The 27,867-nt window shown below is 44.4% G+C and overlaps 1 protein-coding gene across 1 annotated transcript; it reads left to right on the top strand.

Moving 5' to 3' along the window:
• Window positions 1-288: 288 nt before the first annotated feature.
• On the top strand, window positions 289-11,409 carry GPR37L1 (G protein-coupled receptor 37 like 1). Its single transcript, XM_079979465.1, has 2 exons — window positions 289-1,465; window positions 10,130-11,409. Exons 1-2 carry the CDS (start codon window positions 686-688, stop codon window positions 10,937-10,939), a joined length of 1,590 nt encoding a protein of 529 aa, XP_079835591.1. The 5' UTR covers window positions 289-685; the 3' UTR covers window positions 10,940-11,409.
• Window positions 11,410-27,867: the final 16,458 nt, after the last annotated feature.

Here is a 27,867-nt window from a genome sequence, read left to right as displayed (position 1 = left end):
AGAGGATTCATTCTGAATTGGACCCTCCCCAGCTCTTGTCGGCTTCCCTCCCTCCCCACAATCAGCTTAAAAGCTGCTCTGCCACCTTTTTCAAGTGCCAACAGAATCCTCTTTTAACATATACTAATGAATACATAGCCCTCTGAATTGTACTGTGACCTTTCTAGTTTGGCTCAAGGGGATTCACTCAGCAAGAGGTTTCTTATTTCTGATGTAAATCACCCTTGCTTCCCACAAGGCTCTACCACACAAACCCTCCAAGGTCTCTTACTGAGGCAGGTGGTTTCTTTCTGCTATTCTCCTCTCGCCGCCTCAAACAATGCTGGGCTCTTTTCACAGCAGCCTTTAGCCATTGTGGTTTGGCCACCAGGGGGCCTACGGTTCAATAAAGGATGATTGGAGCGAATTACTGGGGGAAACGGTTTTTATTCTGGCCCAAGATCTGAGGGAATGCAGAACGGCAGTGAGGCTGGTCGAGGCAGACTGAAGAGTTTCTCCGTCTTGGCTCAATCCGGGCTGAAGCATCAGGGTCGCCTCCCCCTGCTCCCTGCCCTCTTAATACCTCGAGTCAAAGCGTGGGAATTTTCTCCCTCATTTCCTCCTAGTTTGCTGTGCCATCTCTGCTGGCTCTTTTTGTAAGTTGCCTTCTGTGTGCATCGTCCTCCCCATCTGTGCAGAAGCAAGGATGCCTTTGCCTTGGACAATGATGCTTTTGCTTCCTTTCCTGCAGCCTCTGGAGACCAGGGTGAAGGAAGGAGCTGCCCCGCTTCTTCAAGAGCCTTCCATATCCTCCAGGAGGGAGCAGAGGGCTGGAGAGGGTCATTTAACAAGGCACTTTGTCTCCCCAGAGGCACTGCTGGAGATGCCTGGAAGACCGGGCAGGCTGAGATGGCCAGGATCCCTTGGCGACCAGAGGGGGCGGCAGCTGTCGGAAGAGCAACTGAGGTGGAGAAGGACTCGCCGGGGAACCGAGGATGAAGATCCCAAGCCAGTTCAGCAGTATGTTCCGGGAGTAAAAGTGGAGTTTCCTCGGCCCGTGCTCCCTGGCAGCTTACGGCCCACCAAGGCCCTGGTGCCGTCCAGCACGTATCCCTCTGAGCAGCGCCAGTGGAGTCCGGCGGTCCACGGGGCCACAGAACCCCAGGACAATATGACTGTGGCATCAGGGAAGCGCCCTCAGATCCAAAACCCTTTGTACCCAGTGACCGAGAGCTCTTACAGCGCCTACGCTGTCATGTTCCTGTCCCTCATTGTCTTTGCCGTGGGCATCATTGGGAACCTCTCCGTGATGTGCATCGTCTGGCACAACTACTACATGAAAAGTGCCTGGAACTCCATCTTGGCCAGCCTTGCCTTCTGGGACTTCCTCATCCTCTTCTTCTGCCTGCCAGTGGTTATCTTCAATGAGATCACCAAGAAGAGGCTGCTGGGGAGCATCTCCTGCCGCGTGGTGCCTTTCATGGAGGTAAGAGATTCCACTGCGGTCCTCCCTGGTTTCTCATCAGCAATTTTGTGTGTCCTCTTTGGGGGGTAATGTTGGAGCATGTGCCCAGCTATATATTGCGAGCTTGGACTTACACCCTCTGCAGTGTAACTCAGTGCCTCCTATGCTATAGACTCTAACCTCATATGAAAGGCTGGAGCAGGCATAGGCAACCTCGGCCCTCCAGATGTTTTGGGACTACAATTCCCATCATACCTGACCACTGGTCCTGTTAGCTAGGGATCATGGGAGTTGCAGTCCCAAAACATCTGGAGGGCCGAGGTTGCCCATGCCTTGGCTGGAGGCTACACCAGCCTTCTTCCCAACCAGGTAACAGGTGTGTCCCAGATCACTGAGATGCCTTTCAGAAAGTGGAGATAAGTATGCTTGTTGGATGAGGAAAGTATTGGCACAGATGGTATTTTTAAAGCCTGATTACCATGGGCATTCATCTGAACTGTGCTTAGGCCATTTGAAAACTGCTGAGGGTCTTGGTGGACCACATCATTGTTTTTCTGCCTCTTGTAGCAATTGCCACTGTGCTAGATGCTCTCTGGTTTCTATTTGTATTTTATTGCTTCTTTTATTTCTTATAGTTATTTCATTGTATTACAATTTGAATTCCATAGAAGCAATAGCAATGCAATTAAAAATCAGTATGGCTATTTAATATGGACATGCCATGGACCACCTGAATGAAGCTAGCCGACCACAGGTGATCCGTGGAGCGCAGTTTGAGAACTCCTTGCATAGTGATTTGTTGCTGCATTGTCTCCAGATACTCGGAGCTACAGAACAAACATGGGGAAGTTGTGCATTATTTGTCCAGAAGAAAACAATATAGGATGGAAATACAGCTAATTTACGGAGCAAGGTTATAAATGCGAATACTTTTAAATCCCCTCAGGAAGATAATGCCCCAATTAAAAATAATAAACATATCAAACAGTTGCACTGAATCCATTAACCAGCAGGGCTTCAGGCTGCTATAACAGTTCAAAGAGCTGTATTCATACCATTGCAAAGTTTTATTCACAACTTTTAAAGGTTCGGAGCAAGTTTTCGTGTTAAGGCAAGGACAGAGAAGGCAGAGCTGAAGCAGCCATTCTTGGAAAAATTATCTCCCATTGGGGACAATGCATTCCTCTTTAGGGTACCACTGCCTTTAACAGTCATGTGACAGGGATACTACATCATGCTGGGAAAAGCTCTACTCGTTGAATTTCTACCTGTTGTGCCTGCTTTTAAAAGAATAGAAAGAGACAGTAGTCGCAGCCCTAACATTAAGACTTCATCCAGGTACTTCTCACTGAGAGATATGTGCAGCAGTGTCGTAAGAACGTGGGAATAACCTCCTGGATCAGGCCAATGGCCCATCTAGTTCAACATCCTATTCTCACAGTGGCAGGAAACCCATTAGAATTGTGCCACATTTCTAAATTGCATAGAAGTTCCCCTCAACTTGGGTTGTGTATGCTTGTGCATGTGATGGCGCATGTTGATAATACTTCTGGTGTGTCTTAAGCTTTCACACCTGGGGATAACTTTATCTTTTTTTATAGACTGGACAGTAAGTCTGAGGTACACAAAGGCTATGTACCTCACTTCAGGTCCCAGGGGAAATCTGTGGCAAAGGAAGGAACTGAACCAGGGATTCAGCTAGTATTTGAGGAGAGCCCATACTTACCATTATGGGCACGTGGATCCTTATTTGACATAACCAGCAGAGGAAGGAAGAGCAACCAAGTGATAAATCCCTCTTCTACACAATCTTTAATGGCGCAATAATTCTGCCCTCTTTTTCATCTGCTCATGCTATCAATATATTTGCTTTTGCACATGAACCTCAAGCATCCATGTGTGCAGGCAACTGCATCAGTCATGATAATGTATTTGTTTAGTGTTTCGGCATATCCAAAATACATTTTATTTTCAGCTGCATTGGTTTCTAAGGGAGTGGGGTGAGGGCAGATCCTGCACTCCTGTGAGCACTCAAAACGTTGCACCTTTGAAAACAGGGAGGCTTACTTTTGAGTAAACATGGATAAGATTGCACTGCACACGAAACATTTGTGCGCGGTATCCTGCCCCCTTCCATGCCTTGCCAGAGTGTGCCTAAAAGACAAGTCTGAATAATCAACCACTGTCAATGAAGATGGTTGACAAATGCTCAGTATGGCGGATCTCTGTGAAACTCACTCTGCACTTAAAGACATGAAAACTAAGCTGTCAGGTGGAAGGAAGACAAAGACATGGCTGGGTGGACCTGTACATTTGCCATGTAATTCTGCCATTAGACTATCGTTCCATCTTCTGTCCCAAGGCACTTGGGCTTCAGAGGGTTCCCATCCAAGGAAAGAAGCCTGGTGTGAGGCCGGATTCACACAATCCTTTATCTCCAGTCAGATGTGGGAAAATAAATTAACATGGCCATGTGGTGGAGCAGTTGTCTGATTGTCCAGGATTCTTTGGGAGAAACCATTATGTCTGAACTGGCACAAAACGGACGTGAGTTAGAGCCAACCAACGATCAGGATCTAAACTACTAGCTCATGTCAACTTCATTCCGGTTTGACCATAATGGCTTCTTCCAAAGAACATTGGGGATTATGGGGCCAAACTAGACATTAATTACATGCTTGGGATTGGCTACATCTTTCTTTTTGCCCTGATTTTCAAATATTATGTAGAATTTTAAAAATCAAGGCAAATAGCAGCTGGTGTAAAAGTCAATTTCCAATGGGAAGGACAGTGCAAGGAAAATGATTTTTCAATTTTAAAAATCTCGCTCTCCAGATCAGGATATGGGGCTTTGAAGCTGCTTTTTGTAAATGAAGAGACATTGCTGGTCCCAAATGCAGGATGCAAAAACATGGTTAAAGTCATGCCTAGTTTGGCTGCTAAATTTGGTGAAGGTGCTAAGAATTCTCTGTTACTGATCCCTAGTCTCCCCATCAAATTACATTTCCCTGAGGCCCAACCCTCACCCCCAGGAAAACAGGTAATCAGTGACTGCTAGCCATGATGGCTATATGCTACCTCCAAGATCAAAGGCAAAATGCCTCTGAATGCCAGTTGCTGGGGAACAACAGTGGGAAATAAGAATGCCATTGTGCTCACAACCTGCATGTAGGCTTCCCATAGGCATCTGGTTGGCCCCTGTGGGAAGCAGGACATTGGACTGGATCATCCTTTGGTCTGATCCAGCAGGGCTTTTCTTACAACAGAACCATCAAGACCATTGTGTCAGCTCACGGCCAGGCTGCATTAGAGTTCATTCGACCCACAATTGGCCCTGTGAATTTGTGTGGCTGGTTTTGTCTCATATAGGGCAAAGCACATAGGAAAGCTCCATAGAACATAGGCACCTTCCTTTGTAAACATTTATCATTCAGAAAGTAAACATCCATTCTTAAGGAAATCAGCCTTGAGTGCTCACTGGAAGGACAGATCCTGAAGCTGAGGCTCCAATACTTTGGCCACCTCATGAGAAGAGAAGACTCTCTGGAAAAGACCCTGATGTTGGGAAAGATGGAGGGCACAAGGAGAAGGGGACGACAGAGGACGAGATGGTTGGATAGTGTTCTTGAAGCTACCAGCATGAGTTTGACAAAACTGCGGAAGGCAGTAGAAGACAGGAGTGCCTGGCATCCTCTGGTCCATGGGGTCACAAAGAGTTGGACACAACTAAACGACTAAACAACAACACAAAGCTGGAGTGTTCTCATTCGCAATGAATTGGAACTGCCCAGGTTTATGGTAGTGCTCTTGCACATATCTCAATCATTTCAACAGGGTTTGTACCAGGGAATATCCCAGTAGCTTATGCCTAGGACTGAGAAGACAGGCGATTTATTGAAAGCTAGTGTTTTGCGGACAAACGCCGGCTCCCTCGGCCTATAGAGCAAGATGAGCACGCAACCCCAGAGTCATCCATGACTGAACCTAATGGGTCAGGGGTATCTTTACCTTTACCTTAGAGTTATGCAATAAGCAAAGTGTTGGAACCTGGAACTGGGTGATGGATGTTTAAATTCCAACTGGAACGGAAATGAAATTTTGTGCAGATTAAAGTTTTGCGATTTCTTACAACCCAATTGTTTACTTTCTGAATTATGAATGTTTACCAGTGTGGGGCTAGGCTGGTAAGTGGGGGAGACCAATGGGACCATGTGTCGGTGGTCCTGAAAGCGCTGCACCATCTGCCAATGAGCTACTGGGCCAATTCAAGGGACCCAAGTACCTGAAAGAGTGCCTTCCCCAATACCAGTCATCTTGGTCCTTATGATCAGCAGGTGAGGACTTGCTGGTGATGCTGCCGCTGGAGGCTGTCCAGTTCGTATTGACCTATAATGGGGTCTTTATAGTAGTGGTTCCCCATTTGTGGAACCACCTTCCCTAGTGAAGCGAAACTGTCCTGCATTATTGACTTTTCAGGATAAATTCAGACACATTCCTGTTTACCAAGGTTGAAAGACAATGTTTCTGGCAACCCTGAGATCACTGCTTGAGAAAATGTTTTAAAATTGCTTTTGGAATGTTTTGAACTATTTAGTCCCCCACCCCCACCCCCAAAAAATAATGTTTTAACATTGCTGTGGGCTCCTTCTGGAGTAAGGACGGGATATAAACCAAATGAATAAATAGAAAATGATGACGATGATGTTCAGACTTGACCATTGGCATGTAGATTAGTTTTTATATAATATATACAAGTTCCTCCTTCTCTCCTGTCCTTCCTTGCGAGAGAACGTGCCACACAGGCTGCTTACTCTGTAGCTTCTCTGGTCGGTTCCTAACTCGAAGCAAGATGAGAGCGATGCAGGTGGTGGAACATCTGTGAATGATTCAGTGCTTCGCTATGGGAACAGCTCCATGCATGGGTGAGGCAAGGAAAACAATGCAGCCTTGGTATTGTTTGGCAGGATCACAGGCAGTAAGGGCCTGCTGTAGGAAAATAGGGAAATGCAGTCGCGGGTCAAGGACTTATTCATGCAGTCCACACATCCCAACACTGCCAGAGACCACTTCTGCTTGCTCTGGAGAAATATTTGCCAACATCTGAAAGTCCAAAACAGGCTGACGGTGCTTGCAGACATTTACTACCCTCCATCCTAGAAGCTGCATACCCAGTGCCACTCTGAAGGGAAAGCAAGTGAAACCAGGACAGGAATCTTAATAACTGCAGTCATTCAGAAAAAGAAAAATCCTGTTAAATGCTAGAATGTTAACATGCTTGAAACTGCTGACTATGAAAGCAGCATAGTACATATTCCTTATTCCGCTCCGTTCATCAGTCTTAAGTAGTTTGCAAATTGCCTTTTAATAAAACTTGCAGAGCAGCTGTGCCTTTGGAAGACATTCTGGTTTAACCCAGCAGCTCAGCTTTTGCAAAAGTTACCCTGTGCCTTTGAGTTTCCCTCTTAGAAAAAATGTCAAGCACATGGCAGCTAGCATTTGTTTGGCTGCCTCTTCTCTACCTCAAAGCATCTCGGAGAGCAGAAGAGTTATGGCAGGGAAGACAATGCTGAACTCATCTTTCACCTTCTGCTTTCTCCCAAAACTCCCCATGCAAGCTACTCCTCCCCTCCCAAGTTTTCTACCTTAAAAGCTCTTTTAAGGCTTTGTCTATATGCACATTTATTTGGGAATAAGAGCCTCTGTACAAATGCAGTGGAATAACCAGATTACTGTTTTTCCTGGGACTGTAGTACCACTCTATATTGCAGGTGGAATGTGGCAAGTTTGAATGATTCTTCAGTTTTTTTAAAAAAACACAACCTATGTCAAGAAAAAGATTGTGCGCTGTGGTTTGTTGAGGTGCAGAGATCTGCGATGAGGGTTCACCTGGTGATTGTAAGGCCCAAGATGGGCCTTATTGGGGAGGCATTCTTTTAGCTACATGGGTTCCAAGCCATTTAAGGATTTGTTTCCTAGTACTAACACCATGAATTTGGCCCGGTAGCTCACCGGCAGACCATGCAGTGTGTTTAGGCCTGGTGGCACATGGTCCCATTGAAGGCAGAGTAGGGATGCACAGCATCACATGCATACAGAGCAACTGCTTGGAGAAGCAAAATGAAACACTTGGGCTGGGCCTACAATGTTCAAGGCAGCCCCTTCCTCCAGTCTCCCACCAGTTTCTTGGAGAGAAACAAGGGCATCGTGGGGTTTGTGTGTGTGTATCTTTAGATTAAGAGGGAACCTGTGGATACCCATTCTCATGTCTTTAAAAAGCACCGTGAGAAGCGGCCCTCAGAAGTGCAGGCTGTGGCCTGGAAGCGTTCTGTTGTGTACCGGTTTGGCTGCACTTAAAAGGAGACGGAGGGTTTCTGAGGATTTCTTCCCAATTTCCGATGCTTCCTGCACTCAATGAATGTCCCTTTTTCCCCTCAGAAGTGAGCGGGTGCCTGCAATTAGGGCCCTGGAGCTCTCGCGCAGTCTATGAACAACTGTTCAAATGGGGCGTTGTGTTTCCTGAGCCCAAGGAAAGCACAGCGTTTGTAATGGAGAGGGCAGCATGAGGGGGAGGGCAGCCCCGGCTGCTATTTATTCATGCTCTTCATTGTCTTTCAAACCCACCCAGAGTTTGGCATTTTCTCCTCCACGCTTTGCCCTCTTCCCTTTTGGCAGAGGGGGATGTTTTCCTGGGCTTCTGAATGCAGCGGAAATTAGCTGGGACTGGCTGGGGACACCAACAAACTTATTTGAACTCGCTTATCCCTCTGAGAGCGGATGCGTTTAGGTAGTAAGAACCAGAAGGGGGGCAGGGTTGGGAGGGGATTTCAATGACCAGCGCTGATTTTGTCAAGAGCTTGCTAGTGGCCTGGGAAGGATTCACAAGGAGGTCTCTCCCACCCAAGCCGGACGCTCTTGCTTTTAGTTGCTAACTGCAATCTGTAAATATATGAAAAGGTGCAGCAAAATTCTGTGAAGAGTCCCAAGGAGGTAGAATGGATTGTACCACTTATGGGTGTTCCCCAACATAATAATTTCCTTGCAATTAGAAGTGTAGTGCATCATAGAGAAAAAGTTCTGGTCCCAACCCTTCGCCTGTCATGCTGGCTTTCTGTTTGCATGAAATGATTAAGATGGGGAGCATTTGTGACTGGGATCTCTCCACCTGTAAGCTGATGTGATACAGTCCATTGTAGCCCCTGTCTTCTGCTGCATGAGTACAGCTTGCCCGAGTCCGGTTTTCTGGGGAGGGATAGCTAGTAAATAAGAAGTGCAGGTATAGAAAAGTCTCTAGCTATACCACAGATTATGTTTCAACTGATATATACAGTGGTACCTCGGGTTAAGTACTTAATTCGTTCCGGAGGTCTGTTCTTAACCTGAAACTGTTCTTTACCTGAAGCACCACTTTAGCTAATGGGGTCTCCCGCTGCCGCTGTGCAGCCAGAGCACAATTTCTGTTTTCATCCTGAAGCAAAGTTCTTAACCCGAGGTACTATTTCTGGGTTAGCGGAGTCTGTAACCTGAAGCGTATGTAACCTGAAGCGTATGTAACCCCAGGTACTACTGTATATACAAACCACAATGAGCCCCCTGCCTTCCTACTGTGCATCCCTATGCTGTCACCAACTGATATAAAAATATAGGTAAAAATGGTAAAGGTATAAAATACAAACACTGAGGTATAAGGAACCAAAAAAGGGTAGTAAGGGGGAACAATGGACAAGAAAATGCTGCTTAGCTGAGCCTTTGAGCATTTTTATTTCAGATACAGCTTTTGGAGAGTCCACCAGATTGCTTTACCAGTATTGACCGTACAAATTTACACTAGTGTTAAAGCAGAATAGCAGCCAATAGCATCTTAGGCTGAAAAGGGGGTGGGTATGAGTAGGCTGTCAGCCTTTCTATCAGAGCTGATCCCCTCATTTGCCTTGATAGATGTGCCTCAAGTCTACAAAGCAAGGGGGGTCATTCTGATAATAGGGCTCATTTAGCACTCTGAATTTGCTTCTTTTCAATCCTTCGGGCTTCCAAAGGTTACTGTCTCTCTTTGCTTAGGCCTACACTGGAGTAACCTTTTCCAAAGCATCTTTCACCTATAATTCATTATGTCTTTTCACACACTTTTGGCCTTAACCAACAACAGTGCTCTTGGGAACATATAAAAAAAGCTGTTGGGGATTTGGGTGACCTTACCTGGTTTTACAAAAGGCATGTATATAAAAATAGCATGGTATATAAAAATATAAAAATAGCATGGTATAAATTGGGGTCTGCATCAATCCTTATACAGTAGGCCCATTTCTTGTACAGTGGTACCTCAGGTTACATACGCTTCAGGTTACAGACTCCGCTAACCCAGAAATAGAGCTTCAGGTTAAGAACTTTGCTTCAGAAATCTTGCTCCAGTGGCACGGCAGCAGCAAGAGGCCCCATTAGCTAAAGTGGTGCTTCAGGTTAAGAACAGTTTCAGGTTAAGTACGGACCTCCAGAACAAATTAAGTACTTAACCCGAGGTACCCTACTGGACTCAGAAAGAGGCTTTTTGCACTCAAAAGAAATAGAGAAACTGATTTTGCAGCTCATACATTGATGTCAACATCCCCTTCTCCCTTTAAAGCAAACTGCCCCCTTTGGTCAGTTCACTTACCCTGAACAACAGTCTGTCTCTGTTCTTTGTGATCCTAGGTGTCTTCATTGGGCGTAACCACCTTCAGTCTCTGCGCTCTGGGCATTGACAGATTCCATGCGGCCACCAGTCCGCAAGCCAAGCTGCGACCCATTGAGCACTGCCATTCCATCATTGCCAAGCTGGCTGTCATCTGGGTGGGTTCCATGACTCTTTCCGTCCCAGAGATCCTCCTCTGGCAGCTGGCGCAAGACACCTCACCTGTCTCTGGCATCGTGACTGACTACTGCACCATGAAGCCTTCCCAGGACCTGCCAGAATCTATTTACTCTCTGGTCCTTACTTACCAGAACGCCAGGATGTGGTGGTACTTCGGATGCTACTTCTGCCTGCCCATCCTCTTCACTGTCAGCTGCCAACTGGTCACTAGAAGAGTCAGCAGCCCAGACAAGACCGACTGCCGTGGCAGTAAGCACGGGCAGTGCGAGAGCCAACTCAACTGCACCGTGATCGGCCTGACAGTGATCTATGGTCTCTGCACAATTCCAGAGAACGTCAGCAATATCGTTGTGGCTTACCTATCTCCTGACATGGCCAAGCAGACCCTGGACCTGCTAAGTCTCGTCAACCAGTTCTTCTTGTTCTTCAAGTGCTCGGTGACTCCGGTGCTGCTGCTGTGCCTCTGCAAGCCGCTGGGCCAGGCTTTCATGGACTGCTGCTGCTGCTGCTGCGACGAGTGTGGTCAGGAAGCTGCCTCCAGCGACGGCGGCTCCGACGGCAAGCTGAAAACCGAGATGTCTTCTTCCATCTTCTTTGACAAGCCCCGGGAATCGCCTACCCCTGTGGGGGCGGTTGGCACTCCATGCTAAGCTCAATCAGCTAAGCGGGAGCATTAGCAGTTCTTCCACCAGCTTCTTCCCAAGACCAAAAGTTGTTTTTCTCTTTAGTTATCAGCTGGCGAAGTGGCTGGACGGTGGAAATGGAGCAGGACTTGTTCCAGCACCAGCTCCGACCAGAGTGACTTAGTTATGAGGCCTCAACAGGCAGCTCTCTCTCCTCTGCTGAACTATTACCTAGGGTGTGAGCGCCCCCAAATCGCAGGCACGAGCAGAGAAGGCTGCTGCCATGAAGGAGGGGGGTGCTGAGGAAAGCTCCGCCTGCAGCCCCTCAAGGACTGAAGAGACCCCAAGTGTCTTAGAGAGGACATAGTACAAATTAACCCATCTTGCCGTTGTGCAGGATCTCACTGTCCCCTTCTCTGCTCCAGGCCCAGAGACAGCCTCCTATACAAGATAAGCACTACCCTAGCCTCAATAAACCAATACTCTAGATAGTGAAACATGTTTCCTGAGATGACATTTTTAAAAACAAATGATGTGCTGTAGAGCTAATTGTTGTGTGTCTTCTAAAGTGAATCTACCTATTTAGTGCCTTACCAGATTTCCTCCCTGACCAAGAAAGCACATAAATTTTCTCAAGGAACAGCATAGTTTTCCAGCAAGGTATATATACTTTTTTTAAAATGTGATAAGGGAAAGCACTGGAAAGGTATTCTGATTTATCACAAGTCTCCAGGTGAGTACTACTCATTGAACTTTGATGCTCCTAACTAAGCTTGTATTTGCACTCATGGTGGTGCATGTGTGGTTTTTGTCAGCACAGCCTCCCAGAAGGAAAGAGTTCAACTCTTTCCCTGCACACCATGGTCCAGATCATAACCAGGATGCCAACAGGTGCTGTTAATGGTTTTATAAGTATTCACATAACTACATGTGACACATAAGGTGTGATTCACTCCGTGTATTTCCTATTTGTGAGCCAAATGTCACAAGTTTGCCTCCTTCGGTGAGGTCAAGCAGAGAACATAAGGGCTCACCAAACCCATCCTGAAGATCAGGAATCCTGCTGCTTAATGCCCACTGAGTTTATTTAACTCGAGTTTAAGGATATTTAATGTCTCCCTTGTGGAAACATACACTGCTGTATTTAGGCATTCCTCCAGTATTTAAAGTATTTTGCTGCCATGGACTTTGCAATGCCCTCCAAAAAGAAGCAAGTCTCTCACAGTAACACACACAGACAGGCTCAGATTCCTGTGCGCATGCTGGCGACGGCCTCCCTTGGCAACAACTTTTATCGGGGCACAATGAGCTCTCTCTGCTGGGTTCAAGCAGCACCTGTGGCTGCATACTTTGAAGAGGGGGAAGCAATGGCTTGCCCACAAAGCCAGAATGCAGCGCTTCATGAAACCCACATACAGCACAGTCACAGACGGAGAAAAGTCAAATAGGCATCTATGCAGACCTTGAGCCAGGAAAACCCATCTCTTTATCCCAGGGCTCTGGGTCTTCCTTTAAATCCTGAGTAAGGAAGTCTCCACCTTCATGCCACCAATGAAAATTAAGTGACTTGAGGAAACACTAACTGCAAGGACCTTCTTTCAGGCTAGACATCCCTTTGGGAATTTGTAGGTCACTAAATCCTCAAGGGACGTGGGTGGCGCTGTGGGTTAAACCACAGAGCCTAGGACTTGCTGATCAGAAGGTCGGTGGTTCGAATCCCCGCAACGGGGTGAGCTCCCATTGCTCGGTCCCTGATCCTGCCAACCTAGCAGTTCGAAAGCACATCAAAGTGCAAGTAGATGAATAGGTACTGCTCCAGTGGGAAGGTAAACGGCATTTCTGTGCGCAGCTCTGGTTAGACAGAAGCGGCTTAGTCATTCCACATGACCCAGAAGGTGTACACCGGCTCCCTCGGCCAATAAAGCGAGATGAGCGCCGCAACCCCAGAGTTATCCGCGACTGGACCTAATGGTCAGGGGTCCCTTTACCTTTAAATCCTCAAGGGGCTCTTACATTCCCTGCCAATGTGGTGGTTGAGCTGTATATGTCACCACAGGGTATGTTGCACTCTTTTTCCTCCCCAATTGTATGTTAGGCAAATTCATGTAGGAACCATTTAGTTTTAGCTAATAACAGTGATAGCCTGAAGCAGAAGCTCCTTGTTCAATGGAAGTGAAGCCCTGCTTTCTGGATGAGTATCTCCAAATGCTCTGTACTAGGGATATCTGGAATTCTATTCAGGTGTTAACGCAGGTATGGGGAGGTGGGCATGCATGCATACTGCCTCTGCTCCCAGTGTCCCTGTATGCACTGACCTACCCACCCACCCTGTGCTCCATCTCAACCTTTGTGAATTGGATGGGAAGGTCTGAAGAGAGCATCTAAGCACATTTGACTGACCGTGCTTAAAAAACCCTGCCTTATCAGGGTCCCAGCTGTGCAGAGGCCTCTAAACCCATTCAGCAAGATGCACTTTTCAGACCTTCCCATTCAACGTGGGAAAGTGGATGAGAGTGGGGCCTGCATGTATGTTGCATACACTCCTTACTTGTGGTTACATTCCCTATTCGGGCAGAACACTTCAATACAGCTGGCCACTGGAACAGGCGTAAACATGAGCCATGCTTGGTTGAGGCTCTCAGGAATGCACTTGTAGCTTCAGCAGAGCAGCATGCAAGGGACAAACAGAAGCTCATGTTTCCCTTTTCATGTGCAGTCACTGCCAGAAAAATGCTTCTGTAGCTCCAGGTAGCACTGCACTAGCATTTCCTGTGTGACTCCCAAGATAGAGGGAATCCATTCAAACATTCACTACCACAGTGATTCCTCCACCTCTCTCTTCCCTTTCCTTTTCTCACCGCACCAGCAAAGCTTCTGAGGCGAATGACGTTAGGCCCATGAGAATCTCATTGTGCTTCTTCGCTCTTGCAGAGAATAGCTTGGGAGTACGGCCCGCGTGTGACCTAACTGCTTCAAATTCACAAGACGACAGAAAGAACCGTTTATTGATTTGGCCTTCTTTAAAGGTTAGACTTAGTAGTTTAGGCGATGCAAAGGCTCCTTAGGTATAAGCCTGCTGTGAATAGATTCACTTAGCAAGACTGAAAGTTCAAAAAAACAACTCCCAGGCCTAAGATTCTTTGCATCCTTCAGGATGCTGGCAGACTTTGGGCTTTAAAATTTCAGGGGTGCACACCTTCCATTGCTCACTGTTGCGGCAGCGCCCCCTGCAACACGCAGTGCTGGCGAACTGGTCACACTCCCCTAAATCTGCCTCTGCTCAGTAGATTCAAGGGCATAGGTCTTCAAAAGCTGCTGGATCACCAGAGAAAGAAACCAATGGTGTGATCTCAAATGAAAAAGATTCTAAAGTAGTTCTGAGGCAATGATGATGTTGGGGCGCTATTCCTGCCAACCGAGGTAGGGTGGACACCTACAACAGCGTTTGCCCTCAAGCATACTCCACCATACCCCACTGGTAATCAGGAAAACCCACACCATGGACCCAGCTCCTGTGAATGGTCAGGGGCAATGGGAGTTGTAGTCAACTCCTGGAGGACAAATGGCTCTCACCTCTGTGCAAGAGACACACTAGCAGTCTGGCACAGTAGGAAAAGGCCTCTTCACCTATCGTCCACCTGTACTCATTCTAGCAGTTTGCAGCAGCCCCTGCATTCAGGCCTCTCCTGCATTCCCCTGTTTGTGAGGCTCCCAGCTCTGTTTGTGCAGAACTGTTAAAGGGCCTTGTTCTCTGCTGTCTTTGGATTGCACCCTCAGGAGCAGTGAACGCCACTGCGAGAGGGAGGCAGTTGCTAGGGGATGGGCTGCAACGCAGGGGATCAGTGAGGGCTTTGTATAGGCAATGACACCCACAGTTCCTTCTTGGGACTGCTGCCATGGAGACAAAGCTCCTGTCTTTGTACAAAGAAAGTGATGTTTGGATTGCTGCCCCCATTAGCAAACAAGAGCAGTCTTGGGGTAGGCACACTTGGTATGTATCCCTAGGGCTGCTCTCTCTCTCGTCAGCAGACTAGGCCGCAGCTCTCCTCTGTGTGCACAGGCATGGGGGAAGCCCTTTTGCTCTGAAACGGTTTACCATTTTGCCGGAGACAGGATTAATCTCTGGGGGGCGGGGGAGAACGGGGAGCTGTAGGCTCAGCACCACCAGAGCCAGCCAAAGTCCTCACCCACAATCCCTGGCTCAAATATGGGAAACAGCAAGGCCAAAGAGGGTGAGAAGATCACAGAGGAGGAAACTGCAGTGGTGACCGGGGTAGAAAAGGAATGCAATGAGACTGCTTTCTCAGAGTGCATTTCTGTTTGCTACGAAACAATGGTTTTCTAGCATCACAGTCCTTTCGACATGAACGTCTGCCGCAGAATGTCACCCAGTGCCTACAGACCCTCCCACCTGCTGCAGCAAATTCTGGGAAGCATTTGAGGGTTCACACTCCATTCACAAAGGACACTTACCAGACCTACTGAGATTCACACTCACTGTGTGCACATTCAACTCTGTTTGGACACTACAGAGGAAAAGTCGCAATGGTATGGGATCACAAGGTTCTGCCCAACTATACAAAAACCAAGATGACCGTAGGGGTTTTCTTTTTTTATATAATAATTTTATTAAATTTTCAAATTTTACATTTCAAATTAAAACACCTCTTATAACCATACGTTCATTGACTTCCCTCACTCCCCTTCCAAGGTTCATTTAACTTATCCACCATTCCTGCATATTTTGATATATTCATCAAATTCAATTTTCCTTTCTCACTTTAAAATTTATTAAAATCAGCATTTTTAACTGTGCAATCATTTTCAATATACTGAACAAAATTCCACTCTTCTTTAAATACCTGCTCATCTTGTTCTCTTATTCTGCTTGTTAGACCTGCTAACTCTGCATATTCTATCATCTTAAGTTTCCAATCCTCCTTGCTAGGGACCTCTCTCACTTCCCATTTTTGGGCTAAAAAAATGCTAAGCTGCTGTTGTTGCATAAATAAGTATTTTTTTCTGACTCCTGGGAACCTCTGTCTGAACAATTCCTAGCAGAAATGCCTCAGGTTTTTGGGGGGAAGTTGTTATAAACACTTTTTTATCTCATTATATATCATTTCCCTATATTCTTTAATTTTTTTGCATGCCCATCATATATGAAAAAATGGTTCCTTCTACTTCTTTACATTTCCAACACAGATCCAATTCCATATTATACATCTTAGCCTATCTACTTGGAGTTAAATACCATCTATGAATCATTTTCCTTTAATTCTTTCAGTGTGTAGCATGCAGTAAATTGCAGCTTGTTCTCCCAAAGTTTCAAATAAAGACTACCATAGGGATTTATGTCCTTACTTTCAGGTTTTATCAACAAAGGAAAACTAAATAGCTGCAGGAATTTGTCTTTCTTTATGGTGAGTATTTATTTTGGCGGCTGATCTCATTTGAGCCCCATTCTAGAGTGACATCTATTAGGGACATGTTCTAGCATTTATGGTCTTCCCTGTCTGAAATACCTATGTAAGTTGCTTTCCTCGGTTTGCTGTGGTTTCTGGAGTGAGATGACACACTGCCATTTGTGGCTATTGGCCGATCTTCTGCCTTTACTTATTGTCTTTTATGGCTGCTGAGGACACACTCCTTCCTTCTTTCAGCTTCTTTGTTAGTTATAATAATAATAATAATAATTTATTATTTGTACCCCGCCCATCTGGCTGGGTCTCCCCAGCCACTCTGGGCGGCTTCCATAAAAACCAAAAATACACTAAAATACACTAAAACTTCCCTGAACAGGGCTGCCTTAAGATGTCTTCTGAATGTCAGGTAGTTATTTATTGCTTTGACATCTGATGGGAGGGCGTTCCACAGGGCAGGCGCCACGACCGAGAAGGCCCTCTGCCTGGTTCCCTGTAGCTTTGCTTCTCGCAATGAGGGAACCGCCAGAAGGCCCTCGGCACTGGACCTCAGCGTCCGGGCAGAACGATGGAGGTGGAGACGCTCCTTCAGGTATACTGGGCCGAGGCCGTTTAGGGCTTTAAAGGTCAACACCAGCACTTTGAATTGTGCTCAGAAACGTACTGGGAGCCAATGTAGGTCTTTCAAGACCGGTGTTATGTGGTCTCGGCGGCCGCTCCCAGTCACCAGTCTAGCTGCCGCATTCTGGATTAGTTGTAGTTTCCGAGTCACCTTCAAAGGTAGCCCCACGTAGAGCGCATTGCAGTAGTCCAAGCGGGAGATAACTAGAGCATGCACCACTCTGGCGAGACAGTCCGCAGGCAGGTAGGGTCTCAGCCTGCGTACCAGGTGGAGTTGGTAGACAGCTGCCCTGGATACAGAATTGACCTGCGCCTCCATGGACAGCTGTGAGTCCAAAATGACTCCCAGGCTGCGCACCTGGTCCTTCAGGGGCACAGTTACCCTATTCAGGACCAGGGAATCCTCCACACCTGCCCGCCCCCTGTCCCCCAAAAACAGTACTTCTGTCTTGTCAGGATTCAACCTCAATCCATTAGCCGCCATCCATCCTCCAACCGCCTCCAGGCACTCACACAGGACCTTCACCGCCTTCACTGGTTCTGATTTGAAAGAGAGGTAGAGCTGGGTATCATCTGCATATTGATGAACACCCAGTCCAAACCCCCTGATGATCTCTCCCAGCGGCTTCATATAGATGTTAAAAAGCATGGGGGAGAGGACGGAACCTTGAGGCACCCCACAAGTGAGGGCCCAGGGGTCTGAACACTCATCCCCCACCACCACTTTCTGAACACGGCCCAGGAGGAAGGAGCGAAACCACTGTATAACAGTGCCCCCAGCTCCCAGCCCCTCTAGACGGTCCAGAAGTATGTTATGGTTGATTGTATCAAAGGCCGCTGAGAGATCCAGCAGAACTAGGAAACAACTCTCACCTTTGTCCCTAGCTCGCCGGAGATCATCAACCAGCGCGACCAAGGCAGTTTCAGTCCCATGATGAGGCCTGAATCCCAATTGGAAGGGATCCAAATGGTCCGCATCCTCCAGGCGTGCCTGGAGTTGTTCAGCAACCACGCGCTCAATCACCTTGCCCAAGAAAGGAAGATTTGAGACTGGGCGATAGTTGGCCATACTGGCCGGGTCTAAAGATGGTTTTTTAAGAAGCGGTTTAATGACCGCCTCTTTCAGCGGATCTGGGAATGTTCCCTCACAGAGGGAAGCATTCACCACCCCGCAGAGCCCATCGCCCAGCCCTTCCCGGCTTGTTTTTATTAGCCAGGATGGGCAAGGATCCAGGATACAGGTGGTTGGTTTCACGCGTCCAAGCAGCCTGTCCACATCCTCGGGGGTAACGGATTGAAATTGATTCCATGCAACTTGACCAGACAGAGCTCTAGCACTCTCCCGCCCCGGCACTGCTCCCACGGTGGTGTCTAGCTCCTTCCGAATATGAGTGATTTTATCTGCAAAAAACTTTGCAAAATCGTTGCAGGAGATCTTGGGGTCTTTACAGGGCCCAGGTGGTACAGGTGGTTCCGTTAAATTACGAACCACCTGAAAGAGTCTCCTGCTACTATTTTCTGCAGATGCAATAGAGGCGGTGAAGAAAGTTCCTTCATTAGCCAAAAATATTTGATTTGATTTGCTCAAACTGCTTTCTACCATCACACTCTTGCTTACAAATTTACCCTAGTGTTAAAGCAGACACGCTCATCTCTCTCGAGATTTCATTGCTCACAGCAAAATCTGCTTGCAATCTCAAGGGCTGCAGTGTGGCACTTCCACTCCACTCCCACCCCCCAGAATTGGTCGAAAGGACAGAATATGAGAAAAATCTTTGGACTAAACAGTCCACCTTTGGGTCAGTTTGCATAGAAGGCGAAAGACTATCTATTCTGAAGATAGCCTCTGCCTTTTGCTAGCAGGGGGTCCTGTCCTATTAAGAGGATTAGAAATCGTCCCAACAAAGTGAAGCAACCCAGAGCAATTATGAGACAGAGAGTAAGAGGAGGCCACTGTCTTGATCCTCGCCCTGCCAGGGAGGGTGAGGGGGTTTGTGCATAGCCTAAGTGGTGATGTGACCTGAATATGTAACAAGACAGCAGAGAATGGATGGGAGCTGCTATTCATGCAGTGCTTTCCCTGCTGGCTTACCCTGAGCAAGGGCCAAGTGAGAACAATGCTGGGCTTGTTGCAAAGGGTTCTGGTTGGTCAGGGCGCTGGGGGTGGGGAAGGGAGAAGAGAAAACGAGAAAGAAAAGAGATCGAGCCTGGCTAGAATGCAGTTTGGGGGGCGGGGGGAGGAAAGGAGCAAGTCTAACATTTCAAAGATGTTGGGGCCATAAAGGGTCGCCCCCTTCAGTCAAGTGTTCAAGACACAGCATCAAGCACATTATGATGCCATTTCCAATAGGGACTAGAGCCCAGGCAGCTGCTGCTGCTGGAGAAGAGATGATCTGGGGCAATCCCAGTAGGCAGGGGCCAGATGGCCAAATCAGCATCATGCAGCCTAAGAATGGACAGTGAATGAAAGAATGACAGAGATGTTTGGGTATGGTGGCTGCATACACACCAGTTTTAATACACATGCGGGTTGCACAGCCCTGATTTTTCCATGCGTACTTTCATGCACATTTGCCCACATGAATGCTTTCAATTGAACTCTCTGAGTTTCCCATTCATACTAGCGAGAGCTGCTTGATGCTATGATTTGCACTGTGCATTGAGCCATCCTCTCATTCAGTACTTCCTCACTTTCGCAGAGTTCCCTGAGGTCCATTGTAGGGATGCGTACAGATAATTGTTTACCTGTGCATGCAGTCATTTTCAATTTACCTTTGATAGTTTCCTGATATACCAGACCTGTACAAAACAGGTCCTAACAACAACAAAATGTTGTGTGGTGCCCAGCAGCCCACCAAGAGGTCACCACCTGCATAAATATGCTCACACAGTACATATTAGCATGCAATTTCATTTTGTTGTTTTCCTTACTGCATGATATGCAGATCCGAAAAATCCAAATCAGATGGAGGGAAAGTATAGACTGCCACGAGGATGAGGAAATCACAGGGACATGAAATCCAATTTAAACTGTTCTGTGTGTGCAGCAGGTGCACACCTTATGCAGTTTACATAAGGACAAAGAGAAGGCAGTTGAATTGTGTTTGGAGTTTTGTACTTTACAGGAGCAACCCAGCCAGATGGGTGGGGTATCAATAATAAAATTATTATTTACAATACCAAACCAAAATGGGCTTTGAAAACCACCAGCCTAATCATCCTCAAATTACTTATGAAACTTCGCCACACAAAACCAAGATTCCTTTGCCCATCACTGCACTCCGCAACCACAGGGGAGCACTGGACATATCTAAGGGATACAAGATGGCGAGTCCTGGCCACTGCTCACACATATGACCAAGAAAGTGTGTCATAATTTTAAGCAGAGCTGCCACTGTGAATGGTTCCCCAGCATACAAGCAATGTGGAAACAATTTCTAAGTATCAAAAGCCTCAAAACTTGATAAAGAAAACAGGATGGAAAATAGGTCTGTCATTGGACGATCACCTCCACATGAGAGGCCATATAACTGTAAACTGCCAACAAAGGGATGGATGGTTAAGTTTCCCAGGGACATCAGGAAGGCCACCGTTAGAGACAGTGTTAGGTTATGGGGATCTTTGGCCTGCTGCAGAACAGTAATTCTTATATTTCATTCTGAAGTTACCATGGACCCAAAACTGAACTCAAATAAAAGGCACACAAATTAAATGTCAAATGATTGGTCCTCACTAGAATTTTCAAGTCTGCTTAGTATACAAGAAAGAAGTTACTGAGATAATCAAAATTCCAGAAAGGCAGCAGTATTAGCCTGCAGCAACATGAACATGTTTTTGGCAAAGTGCAATGCACCTTAGAGACTAATACAATTGCACTGTTTTCACTTCCAGAAAAATGCCATCAGCTCATCCACTCCAGAGTTCTCTTGTTGCCCCTGCTGAATGACACTCACCCCCTTCTTGGCCATAACTTCATCTCCAGTACTAATGATACTGGCTAGCCACTCTGCCTGCAGCAACAGTGGGCACAAGGTTGACAGGACACACCAGGTACATGTGTGATGCTACTTGCAGATGTTTTTCTCCATTTGGTCTAGCAAACAGGCCTGCCTACTCCTTTACTACTAGGACAAAAGTGGTTGTGTCAAAATGATATGCTTGTACTGAGAAATGTAAGCAAGAAAAAAAGCTGGACAGGAACTGCTGATGCATATAATCCTGAATTCATAGTTTGTAATGTGTAGGTGGTACATATTTCTCCACCTCCCCTTCAGGCTATATTGGCACATTGCATTTAAAGAGAGGCAGTTATGTCCACATGCTATTCCTGTTCCATGAAGCCACTCTCTCCCCTAGATTTACTGTAGCTTGGATAGGTTTAACTGCAAGGAAATACTGCCAGCACTGGTATTCCCAAAAGATGGAAAGTAAAGAGGTAAGTGCTGTGAAAACAAGCCTGTCTTATGTTCCCTTCAGGAATATAAAAGCCATTTACCGTCTTCCCTATGTGAAAAGCTACACAATTAAGTCTGCTAGTGGGGAAATTGCAACAGCATTTAGGAGATATACAGAGATATGAAAAAGCAGACTGAAGTCCCAGCTAGTTCAGGATTATGCTTCCAAGTACAAATACATCCACAAAAGTTACAAGGGAGGTTCTTTTGCATTATCATGAAAAACTGTTGATAGACCAACTCTTCTATTAATTTGTGTACAGCTTTAAGCTACTGGCCAGACAGCTGTTGGCAGTGAATTCCACAAGTTAAACTAAGGCATTATATGAAATACTGCCTCCTTTGGTCTAGTCTGTTCCTAGCTACTGCTAGCCAATTTCACTGAGTGAGCCCATGTTCTAACTCAGGCATCCCCAACCTGCAGCCCTCCAGATGTTTTGGCCTACAACTCCCACGATCCCTAGCTAACAGGACCAGTGGTCAGGGATGATGGGAATTGTAGTCCAAAACATCTGGAGGGCTGCAGGTTGGGGATGCCTGGTCTAACTCCCTATATCAGGGTCAGTTAGCATGGTGTCCTCAAGACTTTTTCCAGTCACTCATCTTTTGAAAGAACATTAATCAGATAGATTATTAAAGATAGATTATTAAATATTGTCTGCACCCCGCTGAAATGGATTAAGCCAAACAAGTGGCCGAAGAGTGAACGAAGGAAGGAGAAATAAACTGTTTCAACTGAAAACAAAACAAAAACTGGTCATTAGATATACCCACAACTCCCAACCCTCGTTTATACCATTTCGTCTCCTTCTCTCATACCTCCTCTACCACATAAGATTAACAACTTTTCAATTTGATTTTATTTTAATACCATATTTCTATATTGTTCTATATTGTTAATAGGTTTTGATGTGGTCTGATTAAGCATTTGAAATATATGAGTGGTAGTTTGAAGGCAAAATCTTAGATTCTGGAGATCTACAAGGATAAATTGGAAAATTGGAAAAACAGTTTGATTTATTAGGATAAAATATGTAAGGTGGGGGGACGCATGATTGTAGAATTGGATAATATCGTTTCAACTCAAGAAAGGCTGATTTAAAGATAAAGAAGGAAAACAGCTTAACATATTTAGATAATATTTGAAAGGCGGGGGACACTTGATATTTGATATTGGACACTTGATGGTTGAACTTGACAGTATCGTCTTAACTTGATCAAGAGAAGGCTAGTGTACCCCGCCGCAGAAGATTAAGTGGGTTAAGATTGTGCGCCCCCTAGGGGAGAGACATAAGAAAACTAAACACGTGTATAAATTGAGGATAAAGGTTGAGGGAGGGTGAAGGTGGGGAGAATGTCGGGAAAGAATGGGAAAAAGCCAGTAGGAACACCATTAGAGAGGAAAGCATCTCGACAAGGGGAAATTAAAGATCTAGATATATTATGGCTGAAAATAAAGGAGGAATTTAAACAGAATGAAATCCATATGGAGAGAAAATTAGGAGAGATGCAGGAATCGATTGACAAAAAGATAGAGGGCGTGGTAGGGGAATTGTAGGGGAATTGTCAAACAAGATAAAAGAACTAACGACTCGTTCAAAGACCTTGGAAGACTCAAATAAAAAAATACAAAGAGAGATGAAAGATCAGAGAAAGGAGGCAGAAAAATTAAAAGAGAATTTTGGAGAATTGAGTAGAAGCCAGGACCAGGTTTTGGACAACTTAGCAATGATGGAAATGAAACTGATGAGAGAGGAGGCCTAAAAGAGAAGGTGAGGGGGCAGAGGGAGGAAGGAGCGGAGGGAGAGGAGGAGGAGGAGGAGGAAGGAGAAGGGCAAGCAGGGGAGGAGGAAGCGGAAGAGGAAGAAGAAGAAGCAGAAAGCAAAACCACCCGAATCTAAATTGGTAACCCACTGGTTTATTAATAGACAAACGAAGCAATGAACCTAAAAATCTTAACATGGAATGTAAATGGTATGAATGAAAAAACCAAAAGGAATAAAATTGTAAATGTCTTGAAAAAGAAAAAGTTGGATGTAATCTGTATACAAGAGACTCACGTAACTAAAAAGCATAAACACATTCTGATAAATAAGAAATTAGGAGTAGAATTTATAAATTCCACGGCAGAGAAAAAAAGAGGAGTAGTAACATATGTCAATGAAAAATGGGAACCTAAACTGATCTACAAAGATGAGGAAGGGAGGATATTGGGGGTGCAAATTAATTTCCAAGGGGAAAAACTAAATGTGGTAAACATATATTCCCCAAACTCAAACAAATTAGAATTTTTCAAGAAATTAGAACAAATTTTAATAGAATTAGAAAACAACAGGACGATACTATTGGGAGACTTCAATGCAGTGCCAATACCAGAAATCGATAGACAAACGGAAAAGAAAAAACGAAACCAAGGGAAGCTACCGAAATCATTTGAAGATTTGGAAGAAAACATGGACTTAGTAGACATCTGGAGACATAAGCATCCAACAGAAAAGCAGTTCACCTTTTTCTCAGAAGTACACAAAAGCTGGGGCAGAATAGATCAAATCTGGAATTCGAGGGAACTTACTTTAAGATCTATAAAATGTGAAATCCTACCGAGAACCCTCTCTGACCACAATCCGATAACATTGGAAATAAAAGGTGTATCACAGGGGGGTTTTAGATGGAGGTTGAACGAATACTTATTAGATAGCAAAGAAATTATTGAAAAAGCTAAAACAACCCTAAAGGAATATTTTGATCTGAACCTCAATGCAGAAACAAACATAGAAGTAGTTTGGGACGCCAGTAAGGCTGTTCTAAGAGGTTTCTTCATTCAACAAAACAATTATAAGAGGAAAATAAGACAGCAAAAGAAAGAAGAAATTCTTGGACAGCTAAGAGAGTGTGAGAAAAAATTAACAGAAAACCCGAAAGATGAACAAAACATACAAACAACAAAAATATTATGAACACAATACTCATTACTAACAAACCAAGAAATCGAATGGAAAATTAAGTTAATGAAGCAAAAATATTTTGAATCAGCGAACAAAACGGGAAAATTATTAGCTTGGCAACTGAGAAGAAGGCAAAAACAAAATGTGATAAACAAAATAAAGATAGAGGAAGAAGTGACAGAAGACCCAAAAAGAATACAAAAAACATTTCTTACATTTTATGAGAAGCTATATAAGAAAGAAGAGGAAGATCCAACTCAAATAGAAAAATATCTAGAGGACTGCAGAGGGAAGACCATAACAGAAGAAGAAAGAACTCAGTTAAATAAACCCATAAAAATAGAAGAAATCCAGATTGCGATAAAAAAAATGAAATTGGGAAAGGCCCCAGGACCGGATGGCCTATCTGCCAAATACTATAAAGTTTTAGAAAATCAACTGATACCAGCGCTTTGTGATACTATGAATAACATCTTAGGAGGAGGAAGAATACCAGAGTCCTGGAGAGAAGCTCATATCACGTTAATTCCTAAACCGGATACGGATAAATTGAGTATTAAGAATTATAGGCCGATATCCTTATTAAATAATGATTATAAAATCTTTGCAGATATCATGGCAAATAGATTGAAAAACTGTTTAGTAAATTTAATTCACAAAGACCAAGCAGGATTCCTCCCAAATAGGTTTATGAAAGATAATGTGAGACATATCATAAATATAATTGAACATTTGGAAACCAATAATGAAATACCGGCGGCGTTGATTTTCATAGATGCGGAAAAAGCGTTTGATAACGTTTCTTGGTTGTTCCTAATAAAATCTATGGAGAAAGCAGGGATTGAGGGCGAATTTATGAAAGGAATAGAGGCAATATATTCAAGCCAATCGGCCAAATTGATTATAAACAATAACCTTACAAACTCATTGAAAATCGAAAAAGGAACAAGACAGGGATGCCCTCTCTCCCCGCTTTTATTTATTATGGTACTAGAAGTGTTAGCAAACAAAATAAGAACAATTCCAGAGATCCAAGGAATTAAAGTAGGAATAAAGGAATATAAACTAAAAGCTTACGCAGACGACTTAATGTTATCCTTGGAAGAGCCGCAAGAAAGTATTAGCAAAGCGCTGGAGGCATTGGAGGAATACGGCAAGCTATCCGGTTTTAAATTGAACAAATCAAAGACAAAAATGATGATCAAGAATCTGGGAAAAGATGAAAGAGAAAAATTAGAGAGACAATACGAAATCAAGGTGGCTAGAAAAATTAAATATTTGGGCATATGGCTCACACCAAAAAATATAAATTTAATCCAAGATAATTATTCGACAACATGGAAGGAAATTAAAAAAGATTTAGATACTTGGAACAGAGTTAAACTCTCGTGGATGGGTAGGATGGAGGCAATAAAAATGAATGTACTCCCAAGAATGTTGTTCCTGTTCCAGAATATTCCAGTGATCAGAGGCCCTAAAATATTTAAAGACTGGCAGAAAACCCTTTCGAAATTCATATGGCAGGGGAGAAGGCCAAGGATTAGATTTAAATTACTCACAGACCGAAAGGAGAGGGGGCTTTTCAGTTCCGAACCTAAAATTATATTACGAGGCTGCCTGCCTATGTTGGGTTAAAGACTGGATAACCCTAGAAAACACCGATTTATTAGATTTAGAAGGGTCTAACAATAGGTTCGGCTGGCACGCCTATCTGTGGTCAAATAAAGAGAAGGCTCACAAAGGGTTTTCAAGTCATATTATTAGAGGACCACTGTATGAAGCTTGGGAGAAAAATAAAAAACTTTTGGAATGGAAAACACCTTGGTGGCTGTCCCCAACAGATATCCTAATAATCAAAAAAGTAAACATGGAAGAGCAAAGACTGACATATGAAGACCTATTGATAAGATCTGAAGGCAGCTGGAAATTAAGACCATACGAAGATCTAAAAGGAAAATTAGCAGGCTGGTTACAGTACCATCAAATAAATGCATTATGGACAGAAGATAAAAAAGTAGGAATGAATGAAAAGAAATCCAAATTCCAGATCGAAATAATTGAAAACAAAACCAAATTATTATCTAAAATGTACAACATATTACTAGAATGGGATACAAAGGACAAAGAAATTAAGGAGGTCATGATAAAATGGGCAACGGACCTGGGACATAACATAGAATATGAACAATGGTCAAAATTATGGAATGATGGAATAAAATTCACGGCAAGTGTTGCAATTAGAGAAAACCTAGAGAAGATGATATATAGGTGGTATATAACACCAGTAAAATTAAACAAGATGTACAAGACCGGAAATAAGGCCTGCTGGAAATGCAAAATAAAAGAAGGTAATTTCATACATATGTGGTGGACATGTGAGGAGGTCAAGAAATTCTGGAATTTGATTTACAACGAATTAAAAAAAATATTCAAGTACACATTCCCTAAAAAGCCAGAGGCCTTTTTATTAGGTATTATTGGAGAAGAAATAAGGAAAGAAGATAAAACCCTGTTTCAATATTCAACAGCAGCGGCCAGAATGTTAATTGAAAAAAACTGGAAAAGCACAAATATACCAACGGTGAGGGATTGGCAAACAAAATTATTTGAATTTGTCGAATTGGCAAAAATGACGCAAAAAATTAGAAATCAAAAAAATACAAAGTTAATTGATGATTGGAATAAATTTATGGTCTATATTGAAGGAAATTATAGAAACATACCAACTATAGCAGGTCTGTTATAAAACTTACGATGTATAAATCAGTAATCAATACCAGCTGTAGAAGATGAAATTTTTAAATTAAGAAACCCGAAATCAGCAGGGAAGGAGGTCAGTTTGTGTATTTAAACTATGTACTTAAATTTGTCATGTACATTAGTTGTTCTTTCTTTTTTCTTTTTTCTTTTTCTTATCTTCCTTTTTGTACGATGTGTAGTTGTATTTTTCTTTTAATTTATTTTTCTTTTGTGTATGTTGTAAGAGAAACTCAATAAAAAGAAATTAAAAAAAAAGACACCTGCTGGACTTCAAGTCCCATTACTGCTGACCATTGGTCACACTGGCTGGGGCTGAAGGGTGCCAGAGGGCATATTGGCCACCCCTGCTCCACATCATCTATAAAGCTCCCTTGTGGACCTGTTTAGTTACTATATTTTAAAAAAACAAAAACCAAGGGGCCTCACATTAGTTTTTGTTCCCAAGCACCATAACACAGCCCCAATAGTTATGCTTGTTCTTTTCTGGTGCTGCAATGTCCTTTTTAAGATGCGGTGACAATAATTGTTCACAATACAGATTTATCTTATCTAGCTAAAGATTTCTGTTAGCGACGGCTTTGTTTCCATTTCCTTGCCTAGTAATTCTCAACTGCGCTTGTCTTTTTCACTGCTGCTACACAATGCACTGACTTCTCCTGTAAGGTGTCCACTGTCACCCCAAGATGGGTAAGCCCTAGCCAGTTCAGTCCCCATCAGCGGGTGTACCCGTAGGTGTATGGGTGTGACAGGCA

Source organism: Podarcis cretensis (genome assembly GCF_951804945.1).
Source record: "Podarcis cretensis genome assembly, chromosome: 6".
NCBI classification, from domain to species: domain Eukaryota; kingdom Metazoa; phylum Chordata; class Lepidosauria; order Squamata; family Lacertidae; genus Podarcis; species Podarcis cretensis.
This window is presented reverse-complemented; position numbering and strand designations above follow the sequence as displayed.